We start from the raw sequence: 13,991 nt of genomic DNA, 5'->3' as shown, positions 1-13,991 counted from the left end.
CCTTGTTCTGCCTGCCCTCCACTGCACCCGGTGGGGTTTTGCTCCAGGATTTTGCTTCAGACGTGTAGTCTCCCCCATGCATTGATGTCTCTGTTGCTGACTCTGGGCTCTGTCTTAGTCTTGAAGCTGGGCAAGCACAAGACTTGTAGGCCTATGGGATGCAGCTCAACAGGGGAGATGCATTCATTGTTACGTGGATCTCTCATTACTTCCTGAAAATAAGCGCCTAGAAGTTAAATTGCTTTTTCAAAGAATATGAATTATATGTGGGGACTTTCTAAATTTCTTCTCCCCCTTCTCCCCACCACACACATTCCGTAGTGGTCCTTATGTTGCTGTGATGAACAAATGTTACTGATAGGCATGTACAGTACTCCACAGGTGTGGTCTGGTATTTTAAAATTCATTGGTTGGGAGACAGATTTCAGAGTTATATCCCTTTCTTTGTGGAAACCGGGACAACCCTCTGCTGCATTCCAAAGACTTTGTAAATACTAAAGGTAGTTCACATTTGCATCTTCATCAGTACAGGTCCCAGGCAAGAAAACAGAAATCAAATAAGGAATTCTAAACAGACAGCATTTGTTATGGAGAAATGTTGATGGCTAAAAGAGCATAAAGGGGAAGGTGAGATTAAATCAGAAATTCCTAACTGCAGGAAGTGGCTACTAGTCCTAGAGCTGGTAGAACAGAGGGTGGAGGTGGTATTATCAGAGCCCAAGAGCAAATGCTCTCTTGGGGTTGCCACATGAGTGTAGGGAAAGGGAAAACAGGACCACCAAGGAGGGGTTGCTGCAGCTGGTGCTGGACTTTGTAAAGGGCACAGACACTGCCCTGAATACCAGAAGCAGAGAGGAAGAGAACTAAGGAACAATAGCTTTCCCATGTTCCACCTTCTGATTTTCTGCCTGTGCAGAATTCTTACCAGAATCTTACAGGAAGCTGTCTGACAAGGAAAGCTGGGAACTACAGTTTGCAAACTCCCAGGCCAACCATCGTCACAGAGCAGAGTTCAGGTGAGTATGGGGCTTAAATACCACTAGCACCTGCACTACCCTTTACCAGGAAAAAATTTTTTTCCTCCTTTAGGTAGTAAACTCCTTAAAGAAAAACTGACTGATTTGGTTTTTGGTCTCTGATAGACTCAAGGGTCCATCACAGTGTCTGCCATATAAAATGCTCAATAAATATAATTTTTTTTTTTTTTTTTTTTGCGGTATGCGGGCCTCTCACTGTTGTGGCCTCTCCCGTTGCGGAGCACAGGCTCCGGACGCGCAGGCTCAGTGGCCATGGCTCACGGGCCCAGTCGCTCCGCGGCATGTGGGATCTTCCCGGACCAGGGCACGAACCCGTGTCCCCTGCATCGGCAGGTGGACTCTCAACCACTGCGCCACCAGGGAAGCCCTATAATAAATTTTTGAGTGAACAAAATGTCAATTCACATCACTGAAAAATGGTTCAAATCAGTACTCAGCTTACCTGACTGGCAGGTGATGCAGCTGACTGTTAAAGAAACACACTTTAATTCATATGTACAAATTAGTATTGTCTTTTACAGTATGGGCCCCTTGGAAGTTAACATACTTTTTCAAACAGTGCTGCCATTACTCAAGGGATTTTTAGGACTACTCTTTTGAAATTGCCTTTCAGAGCTAGTTCTTGAGAAAGACATGACAATTAGTAAGAGCCTAGTCTGCCCACTTTTGGCCTAGCCTGACCCACCTGCTTTTGATCTGGAGGATTTAATACTATTTTCAAAAATTAAATCCTCTCTCAAAGAACAGACTTGTTACTAATCTTGGTAAATATGTGCCACAACTTCCAATTAAACTTGGGGCAACATGACGTCTTAGTCTACTTCTGCTACTTTGAATTTGGAATAAGATGACAAAAATGGTGTATAATGGTAATAACTTAAGACTTTGGTCCTGGGAGGGAGGGAGGGAGGGAGACGTGAGGGGGAAGGGATATGGGAACATATGTGTGTGTGTGACTGATTCACTTTGTTATGAAGCAGAAACTAGCACACCATTGTAAAGCAATTATACTCCAATAAAGATTTAAAAAAAAAACAACTTTGGTCCTTGTTGCCTTCCTATGAAGAAAGGAGAATCATCACTGAGCCCCCCCCCCCCCCCCCCCCCGCCACAAGCATCAGTAGGCTATTTGTTTTCATATCTCAGTGTTATTTCCAGCTAAGACAAATGCCCAAGCACAAAAAGGGCCCCCGTAGCCTCTGACCTCTAGGACATGAACCAAGACAAATTTTACTATCACCCTCCCACCTCTCTAAAGAATCCATAAAATGCATTATGGTAAAACAGGAAACTTCTCAAGGGCTAGTGAGTTGTGGAGAAGAGCACGGGCAGATGCAGTTGCTGTTCCCTGCCTCAAGCGGAAAGTAATAATAAAAAGCTTAATGAACACTTGCATGGCGGGATGTTTGGCTCTGTTTATTCTTTCAATCTTCACAACTCTGTGAGGTAGGCACTCTCATCCCTCCCATCTTACAAATGAGAAAACTAGAGGCTCACAGAGGTTGATTATCTGGACAAGGCCACTCAGCTAGTAAACGACAGTCCAGGGTTCAAACCCCGAAATCTGACCCGCGTTAGTGCTTTCACGAAAAAACGGGTATCTGGCAATGATTAAAACGTCAGAACTGGCAACTGGGGAACTAATGGAAAAGGGAATCAACAAAACGGCCCACCACGTGGCAACAGTGCTGAAAGACCAAGGGAGCCTCAAGTCCCAGGAAGGGGAAAGTGAGGGGTCAGCGATTCGCCACCACAGCTCCAACAGCCCCAGCTCTGGACCGCCGAAGCCTCCAGAGACGCCTCTAGCGCCGGCGTCGCAGGACCCTCATTGGGCCTCTTCTAGGCAGCGTCAAATCGCGGGCGTCCTTAAGGAGGCGGGACTTCCGGGAGCGGTGGCGCCAAATTCCGGCCGCGCCGGAAACACCTATTGAGGAAAAAACACTGGGTACACGCCGCTAGAAGCTCCTGGAGAATTTTGTGTTCCACAGTCTCCGAAGAAAAATTGGGCGGGGGTTCGTCCGCTCATTGCCAAGTTTTCGAGGCAGTGGAAAGCAAGAGTTGGGACATGGACAGCCGCTTGCAGGAGATCCGGGAGCGGCAGAAGTTACGGCGACAGCTTCTCGCGCAGCAGGTCCGGGGCCCAGGGAGGGATCGGGAATGCGCGTGCGCGGCCGGCCTGTTACCTCCTCCCTTTTCTGTCTCGTTACTGGCCACGGTGCAGTCCTTTCTGGTCCCGCGACCTTAATCCCTGCGCCCACCTACCCTCTTGTTCTCAACCCCCGGGGTACCCCGAATCTTTTCCTCTTTTACCTCGCGGTCATTGTGGTGCTGAACCGAACGCCACGCTTGGTCTTCAGCAACCGTTATGGAATGGCCGCCGAGTGGTGCTCAATGATGAGAATACAGTGGTCTTTCTGTATAAGTTACCGCAGTTCACGCAAAGAAAAGTGACTTGTTATCCTCCAGAATTTCTGTTCACCTTTTTTTTTTTTTGCTGTACGCGGGCCTCTCACTGTTGTGGCCTCTTTCCTGTTGCGGAGCACAGGCTCCGGACGCGCAGGCTCAGCAGCCATGGCTCACGGGTCCAGCCGCTCCGCGGCATGTGGGGTCTTCCCGGACCGGGGCACGAACCCGTGTCCCCTGCATCGGCAGGCGGACTCTCAACCACTGCGCCACCAGGGAAACCCTTCTGTTCACTTTTTAAATGGTCGTTTGTGTCTTGCCTTTCTTTGTAATCAGCTCCCTATTCTTGAGATTGGGGCTTCATTGTGGGTCAGGTTTACGGTATTTTCTCTGGGATAGTGTCTAACGACTGCATTGGTAGAAACCTGAGTGTAAATTTTAGATCCTGCATGATGCGTATTGCTGTCGACCCTGCCGTGTACGGTATCCTCGTCCTCACTCGCAGCTAACGTTTGAATTCTTAATCTGTATCGATCACAACAAATCTCTGAAATAGGTAATATTGTCTTCACTTATCGGATAATGAAACAGAGGCTCCAGAGGTTAATTTTTGCCCCGGCTCCTTCACCTCTGGGCCAGAAAGTTAAACCCAGGTTTGTCTCTCCAGATCTTGGCCTCACTCCTTCTTGTGTAGGAGTAAGTTAACACTTGATTAGTAGAGTACACATTGCAGAAAATGCAGATGCACACCTCTGCTTAATTAAAGTTAGAGGTTGTGTTTTACTTTCTACCACTCAGACCGGTAAAAGGGATGGGAGAAATGCTCACAGGTTTTGATGAGGCATCTTACTGTTATTTTTTTCAGTAATAAGTTTTCGTTTTAGTACATGGAAATCTGAGACCTATCCTCTTTTATGATCGGATGAAAAGATTTATGGTACAGTGTTAAAAGTGTGGGCGTTTAGGGAGTTCCCTGGTGGTTCAGTGGTTAGGACTCAGCGCTTTTACTGCTGTGGCCCGGGTTCAATCCGTGGTCGGCAGCTAAGATCCCACAAACGCGTGGCCAAAAAAAAAGGGGGCGTTTGGAATCAGATCTGTTCCTGGCATAGTGATTTTGGACAAATCAGGTATCTTTTCCAAGCCTTCCTTTTCCCAGTTTCTATTATGTTATCTTCAAAAATGTTCAGCAGCTCTTTGTTACCGCCAAGGTTCTTACTCTTTAGTTTTGAATTCAGACGTCTGTTTGACTGAAAATAGTCGTAAACAATGATTGGTTGAGTGTCTTACTATGTGCCAGGAGCTTTTGTAGACATTGGCAATTCAGCTATGAATAATAATAGGTGGTCCTACCCTCAGAGAGCTTACATACTGCACAGAATTTAATAATGGCTGCCGTTTATTAAGTCCTTTCTGTGTGTCAAGACTCTGCCAAGCTTGTACATACATTATATTTGATCATACCAGTCAGATGCTATCTGTGACTTATAGATGAAGAAAATAAAGCTCAGGAAATTTGTTACATGCTGAAGGCCACAAACCGTTTACATTTGCAAGCTGCAGTTTCAGGCCTTTGCAATACACATGGCTGCCTCCTAGTACAGTTGGATAGGAACCTTTCCACCTAAGGATGTACAGTATAATCAATGACAGACTTCCACTTTAGCAGCCTTCCTTTCACTTACTTTTCTCTGTATGAACAAGACAGACTGATTTATTACTCTCCGGAACGTGATTTGTGCAGTACATACTTTATGATTTTTAAAAGTTGTCCTTTCTTTCTGATTTCTGTCTATCCTCTGTGACAGCCCAGGTCAGAATTTTGTGATGAAACCTATTGTGATCTCCCTGGCTTAGACTCTTCTCCCTCTGAGCATCCATTTTCCTTACTGTTGGCGTCCACTACTGTATATTATTAACCATCATACAGAATATAAACAGTTTGCGTGCAGCGTCTTTGCATTTAATTCCTGTTGGCTTAATCTTCTATCCTAACTTTGTTTCTTGCCCAAAGTAAGTTTTTTTTTTTTTTTCAAAGTAAGTTTTTAATAAATTTTTGTTGATTGATGATCTGTCAGAGTAGAGCACAACTTAAGTGTGTATAATTTGCTTGACTGACTTGGCTGCTGGATGAAGATATCGGATGCAATATATAGGCCCAGACCACGATTGTGGCAATTAATGCTATCACCAACGATTTACACCTGTTTTTATTTAACTTGTAGCTTTGTTTCAAAAAATTATACATGCTTTCAAATGATTCCAAATTGTCATAGTTATTCAAATAATATATTTAGTGCTACCACAATGGGAAGTCTGTTACTCCAGTCATTCCACAATTTTTTAAAAATGTTGGAGCATGAGAAGACAATTATATATGTAAGCACAATTTGATTTAAAGCGTTCCTCTTGTAAAACATTGTATTCTAATTTACACCTTGGTAGAAAATCTCATTGGTTCATTCACATATTTATAAGCATGTACTATAAGTCAGATGTTATAGTAGCTGCTGAACATACAGATATCAACAGGACAGAGTTCTTCCCCTCAGTGAGCTAACATTTCAGTGGGGGAGAAGTAAACAAAAGTAAACTGATAAAGTAATTGAATTGTACAAATAAAAAATTGGAAGTTGTGATAGCGACTGTGAAACAAAAGTAAAACAAAAAGGGTGTATTAAGTGCTATGATCAGAATGAGGAAATGAGGAGGTAAAAATAATGGAAAGGAGGCTACCTATTCTGTAGATAGTGTTCATGGAAGGACCCTCAGAAGAAATGTACTCATCTGAGATTTGAAGGGAGTCCGACTCAGTCTTGGGAAGAAGGTTATAAAGCATTCCACCTATGGGAATAAATGTGTTTTCTGACTAAAGAGAATAGGGGTCAGGAAGATTTTATGGAAGAGTTAAAATATCAGGAACAGTTGATATATTGGAAGAGATTTATCATTGGGGAAACCTTAGGGGAGTCATGAAGTGGGTAGTCTAAAGAGGCAGTGGTAATTGTTTAAGATCAAGGCTGGGACTTGCAGCTCTAATATTGTAGTGTGCCTTCTCACCTTTCTTGAGCTAAGGGATTATTTAATGCAGATTTCCTCATGCCCTTCGTGTGCTTGAAAATATTAAGTGGTTCCTCATGGCCTGTAAGTTGCATTCTATACTTCTTGGTTTGGCTTTTAAAGTTTTCCATGAATTGATCCCACACTATGTAGCCAGGCCTATTTCAACTAGTGATTTGTTTACATTTGTTGTATTTTGCAAAATTTCCCGAACTGCCAACCCGAATTTGCATCACTATTTTTCAGGTTTTTGTAAAGTTTAGTATTGTGCCTATAATCATTATAAAGACTTGGCTTGAATAAAACTGAAAAGGTATTTATTACGGCATGGAATAAATAAGGTACAATACGTGAGCTGATGGATGCAGAGTGTTTAACATAGTGCATATCACACTTATAAACACTATGTTAGCTGCTTTTTTTGTTTTGTTATTGCTACTGCTGCTAAATTGTGTTTTATTATTTGCTTTAAAAGTAGAGGATTGGTCAAGTTGTTTTAATTTAAAAATAACTGAAAGCATAAAATACTTTTCAGCTGGCAAAATCATTCTTAATTAACGTGGTTTTGCTCCAAGGTGTTTTCTGTTTTTCCTGCAAGGTAATTTGTCCATTTGCCTGCTGCAGTAGTTACGGGTTGTATTTTTTTTTTTTTTTTTTAAATACTTGATGTATTAAATGCTGCTACAAATGACTAGGAAGGCTATTCAGTACACTGTCATCTAATTTTTGGTTTTTGCCTTTTCTCAGTTGGGAGCTGAAAGTGCTGACAGTATTGGTGCTGTGTTAAATAGCAAAGATGAGCAGAGAGAAATTGCTGAAACAAGAGAAACTTGCAGGTCAGTTGAATATTTTTTTAGTGACATGTTAGTATTTGTGAAAGGATCACTGTTTTAATAAACAATAATCCTAAGTATGAAGTGTGTTGTTATAAGTATCACCATACAGATTTAGGAAACATTGGTTTTTATTGTTAGTTCATGAATTATGAAATACTTATTGTCTGAATACAGTAAGTTTTCATTTATAAAGTAGTTAGAAAATGGAATGTTAGGCTAGGAATTAGCTTATATACCATATATAATTTTATTTAAAAAATCCTTATTAAAAAAAACACACTTTGCCCTAAAAGTGGTATTGATAGTTCATAAAGCATTTAGAATTTTTCAGTATTGTAGTTATCAGTTTTTTTTTATTGGAGTATAATTATTTCACAATGTTGTGTTAATTTCTGCTGTACAGTGAAGTGAATCAGCTATATGTATACATATATCCCCTCCCTCTTGCACCTCCCTCCCACCCCCTGCTATCCCACCCATCTAGGTCATCACAGAGCACCAAGCTGAACTCCCTGTGCTATACAGCAGGTTCCCACTAGCTGTTTTACACATAGTGGTGAATATATGTCAGTCCTAATCTCCCAGTTCATCCCACCCTCCCCTTCCCTCTGCCCGCTGTGTCCACTCATCTGTTCTCTACTACTTTGTCTCTATTCCTGCCCTGCAAATAGGTTCATCTGTACCATTTTCTAGATTTCACATATATGTGTTAATATATGATATTTGTTTTTCTCTTTCTGACTTACTTCACTCTGTATGACAGGCTCTAAGTCAACCCACATCTCTGCAAGTGACCCAATTTCGTTCCTTTTTATGGCTGAGTAATATTCCATTGTATACATGTACCACATCTTCTTTATCCATTCCTCTGTCGTTGGACATTTAGGTTGCTTCCATGTCCTGGCTATTGTAAATAGTGCTGTAATGAACATTGGGGTACATGTGTCTTTTTGAATTATGGTTTTCTCAGGGTATATGCCCAGTAGTGGGATTGCTGGGTCATATGGTAGTTCTATTTTTAGTTTTTTAATGAATGTCCATACTGTTCTCCATAGTGGCTGTATCAAATACATTTCTACCAACAGTGCCAGAGGGTTCCCTTTTCTCCACACCCTCTCCAGCATTTACTGTTCATAGGTTTTTTTGATGGTGACCTTTCTGACTGGTGTGAGGTGATACCTCATTGTTGTTTTGATTTGCATTTCTCTAATAATTAGTGATGTTGAGCATCTTTTCATGTGCCTCTTGGCCACCTGTATGTCTTCTTTGGTGAAATGTCTGTTGAGGTCTTCCACCCATTTTTCGGTTGGGTTATCTGTTTTTTTGATATTGAGCTGCATGAGCTGTTTGTATATTTTGGAGATTAATCCTTTGTCAGTTGCTTCATTTGCAAATATTTTCTCCCATTCTGAGGGTTGTCTTTTCATTTTGTTTATGGTTTCCTTTGCTGTGCAAAAGCTTTAAAGTTTCATTAGGTCCCATTTGTTTGTTTTTATTTTTATTACTCTAGGAGGTGGGTCAAAAAACATCTTGCTGTGATTTATGTCAGAGTGTTTTCCTACATTTTCCTCTAAGAGCTTTTTGGTGTCCAGTCTTACATTTAGGTCTTTAATCCATTTTGAGTTTATTTTTGTGTGTGGTGTTAGGTAGTGTTCTGATTTCATTCTTTTATATGTAGCTGTCCAGTTTTCTCAGCACCACTTAGTGAAGAGGCTGACTTTTCTCCATTGTATATTCTTGCCTCCTTTATCAAAGATAAGGTGACCATAGGTGTGGGGGGTTTATCTCTGGGCTTTATATCCTGTTCCACTGATCTATCTTTCTGTTTTTGTGTCAGTACCATACTGTCTTGATTACTATAGCTTTGTAGTAGAGTCTGAAGTTGGGAGCCTGATTCCTCCAGCTCTGTTTTTCTTTCTCAATATTGCTTTGGCTGTATGGCACCATTTCTGTTTCCATATAAATTGTAAAATTCTTTGTTTTGATTCTGTGAAAAATGCCTTTAGTAATTTGATAGAGATTGCATTGAATCTGTAGATTGCTTTGGGCAATATAGTCATTTTCACAATATTGATTCTTCAGATCCAAGAACATGGTATATCTCTCCATCTGTTAGTGTCATATTTGATTTCTTTCATCAGTGTTTTATAGTTTTCTGAGTACAGGTCTTTTGCCTCATTAGGTAGGTTTATTCCTAGGTATTTTATTCTTTTTGTTGCATTGGTAAATGGGATTGTTTCCTTAATTTATTTTTCTTATCTCCTGTAGTTAGTGTATAGGGATGCAAGAGATTTCTGTGCATTAATTTGGTATCCTGTACCAAATTCATTGATTAGCTCTAGCAGTTTTCTGGTGGCATCTGTAGGATTTTTCTGTGTGTATCATCATGTCATCTGCAAGCAGCAATGGTTTTACTTCTTCTCTTCCAATTTGTATTCCTTTTTTAAAAAAAAATATTTATTTTTCACTGTGTTGGGTCTTTGTTGCTGTGCACAGGCTTTCTCTAGTTGCAGCGAGCAGGGGCTACTCTTCATTGCGGTACGTGGGCTTCTCATTGCGGTGGCTTCTCTTGTTGCGGAGCATGGGCTCTAGGCACGTGGGCTTCATTAGTTGTGGCTCGTGGGTTCTAGAGCGCAGGCTCAGTAGTTGTGGCACATGCGCCTAGTTGCTCCGCGGCATGTGGGATCTTCCCGGCCCAGGGCTCGAACCCGTGTCACCTGCATTGGCAGGTGGATTCTTAACCACTGTGCCACCAGGGAAGTCCCTCCAATTTGTATTCCTTTTAGTTCTTTTTCTTTTCTGATTGCTGTGGCTAGGACTTCCACAACTATGTTGAATAATAGTGGTGAGAGTGGACATCCTTGTCTTGTTCCTGATCTTAGAGGAAATGCTTTCAGTTTTTCACCATTGAGAATGATGTTTGCTGTGGGTTTGTCATATATGGCCTTTATTATGTTGAGGTAGGTGCCCTATATGCCCATTTTCTGGAGAGTTTTTATCTTAAATGCGTGTTAATTTTGTCAAATTTTTGTCGAAGTTTTTCTGCATCTATTGAGATGATCATATGGTTTTTATTCTTTAATTTGTTGATATGGTGTATCACATTGATTGATTTGCATATATTGAAGAATCCTTGCATTGCTGGGATAAATCCCACTTGATCATGGTGTATGATCCTTTTAATAGAGATTAATAGAGTTTGGGAGTGTTCCTCCATCTGCAGTTTTTGGAAGAGCTTGAGAAGGATAGGTGTTAGCTCGTCTCTAAATGTTTGATAGAATTCACCTGTGAAGTCATCTGTTCCTGGACTTTCGTTTGATGGAAGATTTTTAATTACAGTTTCAATTTTATTACTTGTGATTGGTCTGTTTATATTTTCTGTTTCTTCCTGGTTCAGTCTGGGAATTTTTTACCTTTCGAAAAATGTGTCCATTTCTTCCAGGTTGTCCATTTTATTGGCATATAGTTGCTTGTAGTAGTCTTTATGATCCTTTATCGAACATCAGTTTTGCTCAAGACACATTAGAATGATACATAATGTAGAAGTTTCTATTTTGCCATGCATACCTTATAAAAGCTTAGTTTCTTATTTGTTTGCTTTCTCAAAAAAAAGTACAGATTATTCGTCAGGTTGTGTTACTTTTAAGATTTATAAACTGGGTGAATAGATACTGTTTAGTCAGGAAAAATTTGCCTTGTTCTGTTTTTATAACCAGTTCTTTAATATTATTAATGGACACATTTATACATCTTGTATGTATTTGTGAGTGATATTTCAGTTTTAATTTTCAGGGCTTCCTATGATACCTCTGCTCCAAATGCAAAACGTAAGTATCAGGATGAAGGAGAGACAGATGAAGACAAAATGGAAGAATATAAGGCAAGTAGAGAATGGGACAATTTTATGGTCAAGAAGAAAGTAAGTCCTTACAATCCGTAGAGTCTTACCCAGGAAAACAGAATTTGACAGAAGCTGAATTTTGACAGAATACTGAATAATTGTTGATGTAATTAGGTAAATTTAAGACATTTATATCAGTTTAACACAGAAGTATGTGGATTAAATTAGGTGATGTATATGAAGCACTTAGCATAATGCCTAGTAAGCACTAGGCAATAGCATTCTTAAATAAGAGTAAGGAGGTAGATGTATCAGAAACTTTGGATAATTCAATCATATTTCGAGGGGCTACAATACTGTCTTCTTTGAGTTGCATTATTCCATGTTAACAATATAGGGTAGTACAATTAAAATATTTTGAGAACTCATGGGCTAGACAGCAGTGTAGAACCATTTCTGACAGAGGCCCAAGGCAAAAACCCAGCTTCTCAACTTGTAATTACAATATGTAGTTGAAAAGAAAGAAAGTTAAGGACAAAAAAACCTACCTCCATTTTTTTTCAAATTAATTGTCATAGAACTATATTCAATAGAGAAGAGAATAAATAGTTTCAGTAAATCTTTAGGTATAATTATCTAATTTCATAGATATTCTCTTGTGTATTGGTTGCATTTGATATATCCTCTTATATAACTTAACTATTTGTGATTATATTAGGTCAAACCATATACAGTTTCTGATATTTTAACATTTTTGACTTATAAAATAGCAGTTTCATATGGTTTGATCTAGTAGAAATAAAATTGCCCATTGGTGGTCATATCTTTCATGATTTGAGCTAAATTCTAATATTTAAGGTATTATATCAGAGATAAATAATCCTAGATAACTTAGTCAACAAAATTAGTAGTTATAGACAATTATTACTGAAGTGAATGAAAAAGAAATATTTATTTTATATATTATAAGCATAACTAGTTACAGCTAATGATGAGAAAGCAAAAACTTCAAGTTTTTTTTAGATTAAAAAAATTTTTTTTTAATTTGTATTTTATATATTTATTTATTTGGCTGCATCAGGCCTTAGTTGTGGCATGTGGGCTCTTCATTGCCACCCGTGGGCTTCTCTCTAGCTGTCGGCCGCGTGCACGGGCTTACTTGCCCCGCGGCACGTGGGATCTTAGTTCCCCCACGGCATGTGGGATCTTAGTTCCCTGACCAGGGATCCAACCCGTGTCCCCTGCGTTGGAAGGCAGATTCTGAACCACTGGACCACCAGGGAAGTCCTGACTTCAATATTTGACTTTAACAGTAATTTGAAAACTTTATTGTGTCTTAGGGAAAGAAAATATTTATATGAGTCTTAATACTCGAGATATCATAATATGTAAGATACTCCTCTTATACATAAAATGTATACTTCCTTTTCCAAGGATGAATTAGAACTACAACAGGAGGAAGAGAATTTGCCATATGAAGAAGAGATTTACAAAGATTCTAGTACTTTTCTTAAGGTAAAAAAATAATTTTCACGTCCATAACTTCACATTTCAGCTCTATGCCTGAAAAGATTTTAAATACTTATTTGTTTTCAAGATTTTTTCAGTTATTGAGGGATCATTATTATAAAGGTCATTTAAAATTATTCATGAAATATTCTTCTGATGCTTGCCCATTTAGGATGAGATAATGCTTTATTAATGTCTGTAGATACTGAATTGTAATACTATTATTTTAATAGTGATGTTTTCTGTTTTTTTTAATGTCAATTAACTTATATTTTGTATGGCCTCATAATAAAAAATAAAGTACAGAGTTAGTGTATCTGCCCTCAGAGCGAATGCTGTTTATTTAATTTTGACGTTTTCTTTAGGGAACACAGAGTTTAAATCCCCATAATGATTACTGCCAACATTTTGTAGACACCGGACATAGACCTCAAAATTTCATCAGAGATGTAGGTATGTCAGATTTGTTGGGAATATGCTATTGCTGGCTGTTGATTACATGCATGTAATTTATCCATTTTGTGGTTTATTTCTAACAAAGTTATTTTTCCTGGCTTGGCTTCCCCTTTCCATTCCTAGTACTTCTAGTACACTCTCTTTTTCCATCAAGCAGTGTTACTTTTTTCCTTCTTCCTTCCATCTTTCCTTCATTTTGGTTCTGTAACTATCCCTCATTTTTATTTTGCCTTCATTTATTCCTTCGATGCTCTTCCTTTCTTTATGTAAATCTGATTCTCTGACTTACATTATTTTCCTTTTGTCTAAAGAATTTCTTTTAACATTTCTTGCAAGGCAGGCCTGTTGGCAACAAATTCCCTCAATTTTTGCCTGAGGAAGTCTTTATTTTTCCTTTACTTTTGAAAGATTAATTTTGCAAAGTACAGAATTCTAGATTGGTGTTTTCTTTCTTTCAACACTTAAGTATTTTACTTCACCCTGTTCTTGCTTGTTTCTGAGAAGTTGGGTATAATTCTTAACTTTGTTCCTCAATAGGTTTGGTTTTTTTTTTTCTGGTTTCTTTCAGAATTTTTTCGTTAGCTTTGATTTTCTGTAGTTTGAAAATGATATGTGTAGGTATAGCTGGGTTTTGTTTGCTTTGGGTTTTTTTTGCGTTTATCCTCTTTGGTACTCTCTGAGCTTCCTGTGTCTGGGGTTTGATGTCTGACATTATTTTGGGAAAATTCTCAGTCATTATTATTTCAAATATTTCTTCTGTTCCTCTTTCTGTTTTTTCTCCTTCTTATATTTCCATTACACATTTTACCTTTTGTAGTTGTCCCACATTCCTTAGATAGTCTGGCTTTTTTT

At 39.2% G+C, this 13,991-nt stretch overlaps 1 protein-coding gene across 2 annotated transcripts in view; it reads left to right on the top strand.

Annotated features, from left to right (window-relative positions):
• Positions 1-2,954: 2,954 nt before the first annotated feature.
• METTL14 (methyltransferase 14, N6-adenosine-methyltransferase non-catalytic subunit) overlaps positions 2,955-13,991 on the top strand; it is a 56,632-nt gene continuing 45,595 nt past the window's right edge. For both annotated transcript variants that reach the window (XM_079919972.1, XM_079919971.1), the window contains exons 1-5: positions 2,955-3,168; positions 7,245-7,333; positions 11,126-11,213; positions 12,609-12,689; positions 13,049-13,136. In XM_079919972.1, coding sequence (XP_079776098.1) covers positions 3,103-3,168; positions 7,245-7,333; positions 11,126-11,213; positions 12,609-12,689; positions 13,049-13,136 — 412 coding nt within the window. In that variant the 5' untranslated portion in view covers positions 2,955-3,102. The remainder of the gene's footprint in view (positions 3,169-7,244; positions 7,334-11,125; positions 11,214-12,608; positions 12,690-13,048; positions 13,137-13,991) is intronic.

Source organism: Stenella coeruleoalba (assembly GCF_951394435.1).
Source record: "Stenella coeruleoalba genome assembly, chromosome: 4".
Classification (NCBI taxonomy): Eukaryota; Metazoa; Chordata; class Mammalia; order Artiodactyla; family Delphinidae; genus Stenella; species Stenella coeruleoalba.
The sequence above is the reverse complement of the archived record's forward strand: the minus strand, read 5'-3'. Positions and strand labels throughout refer to the sequence as shown.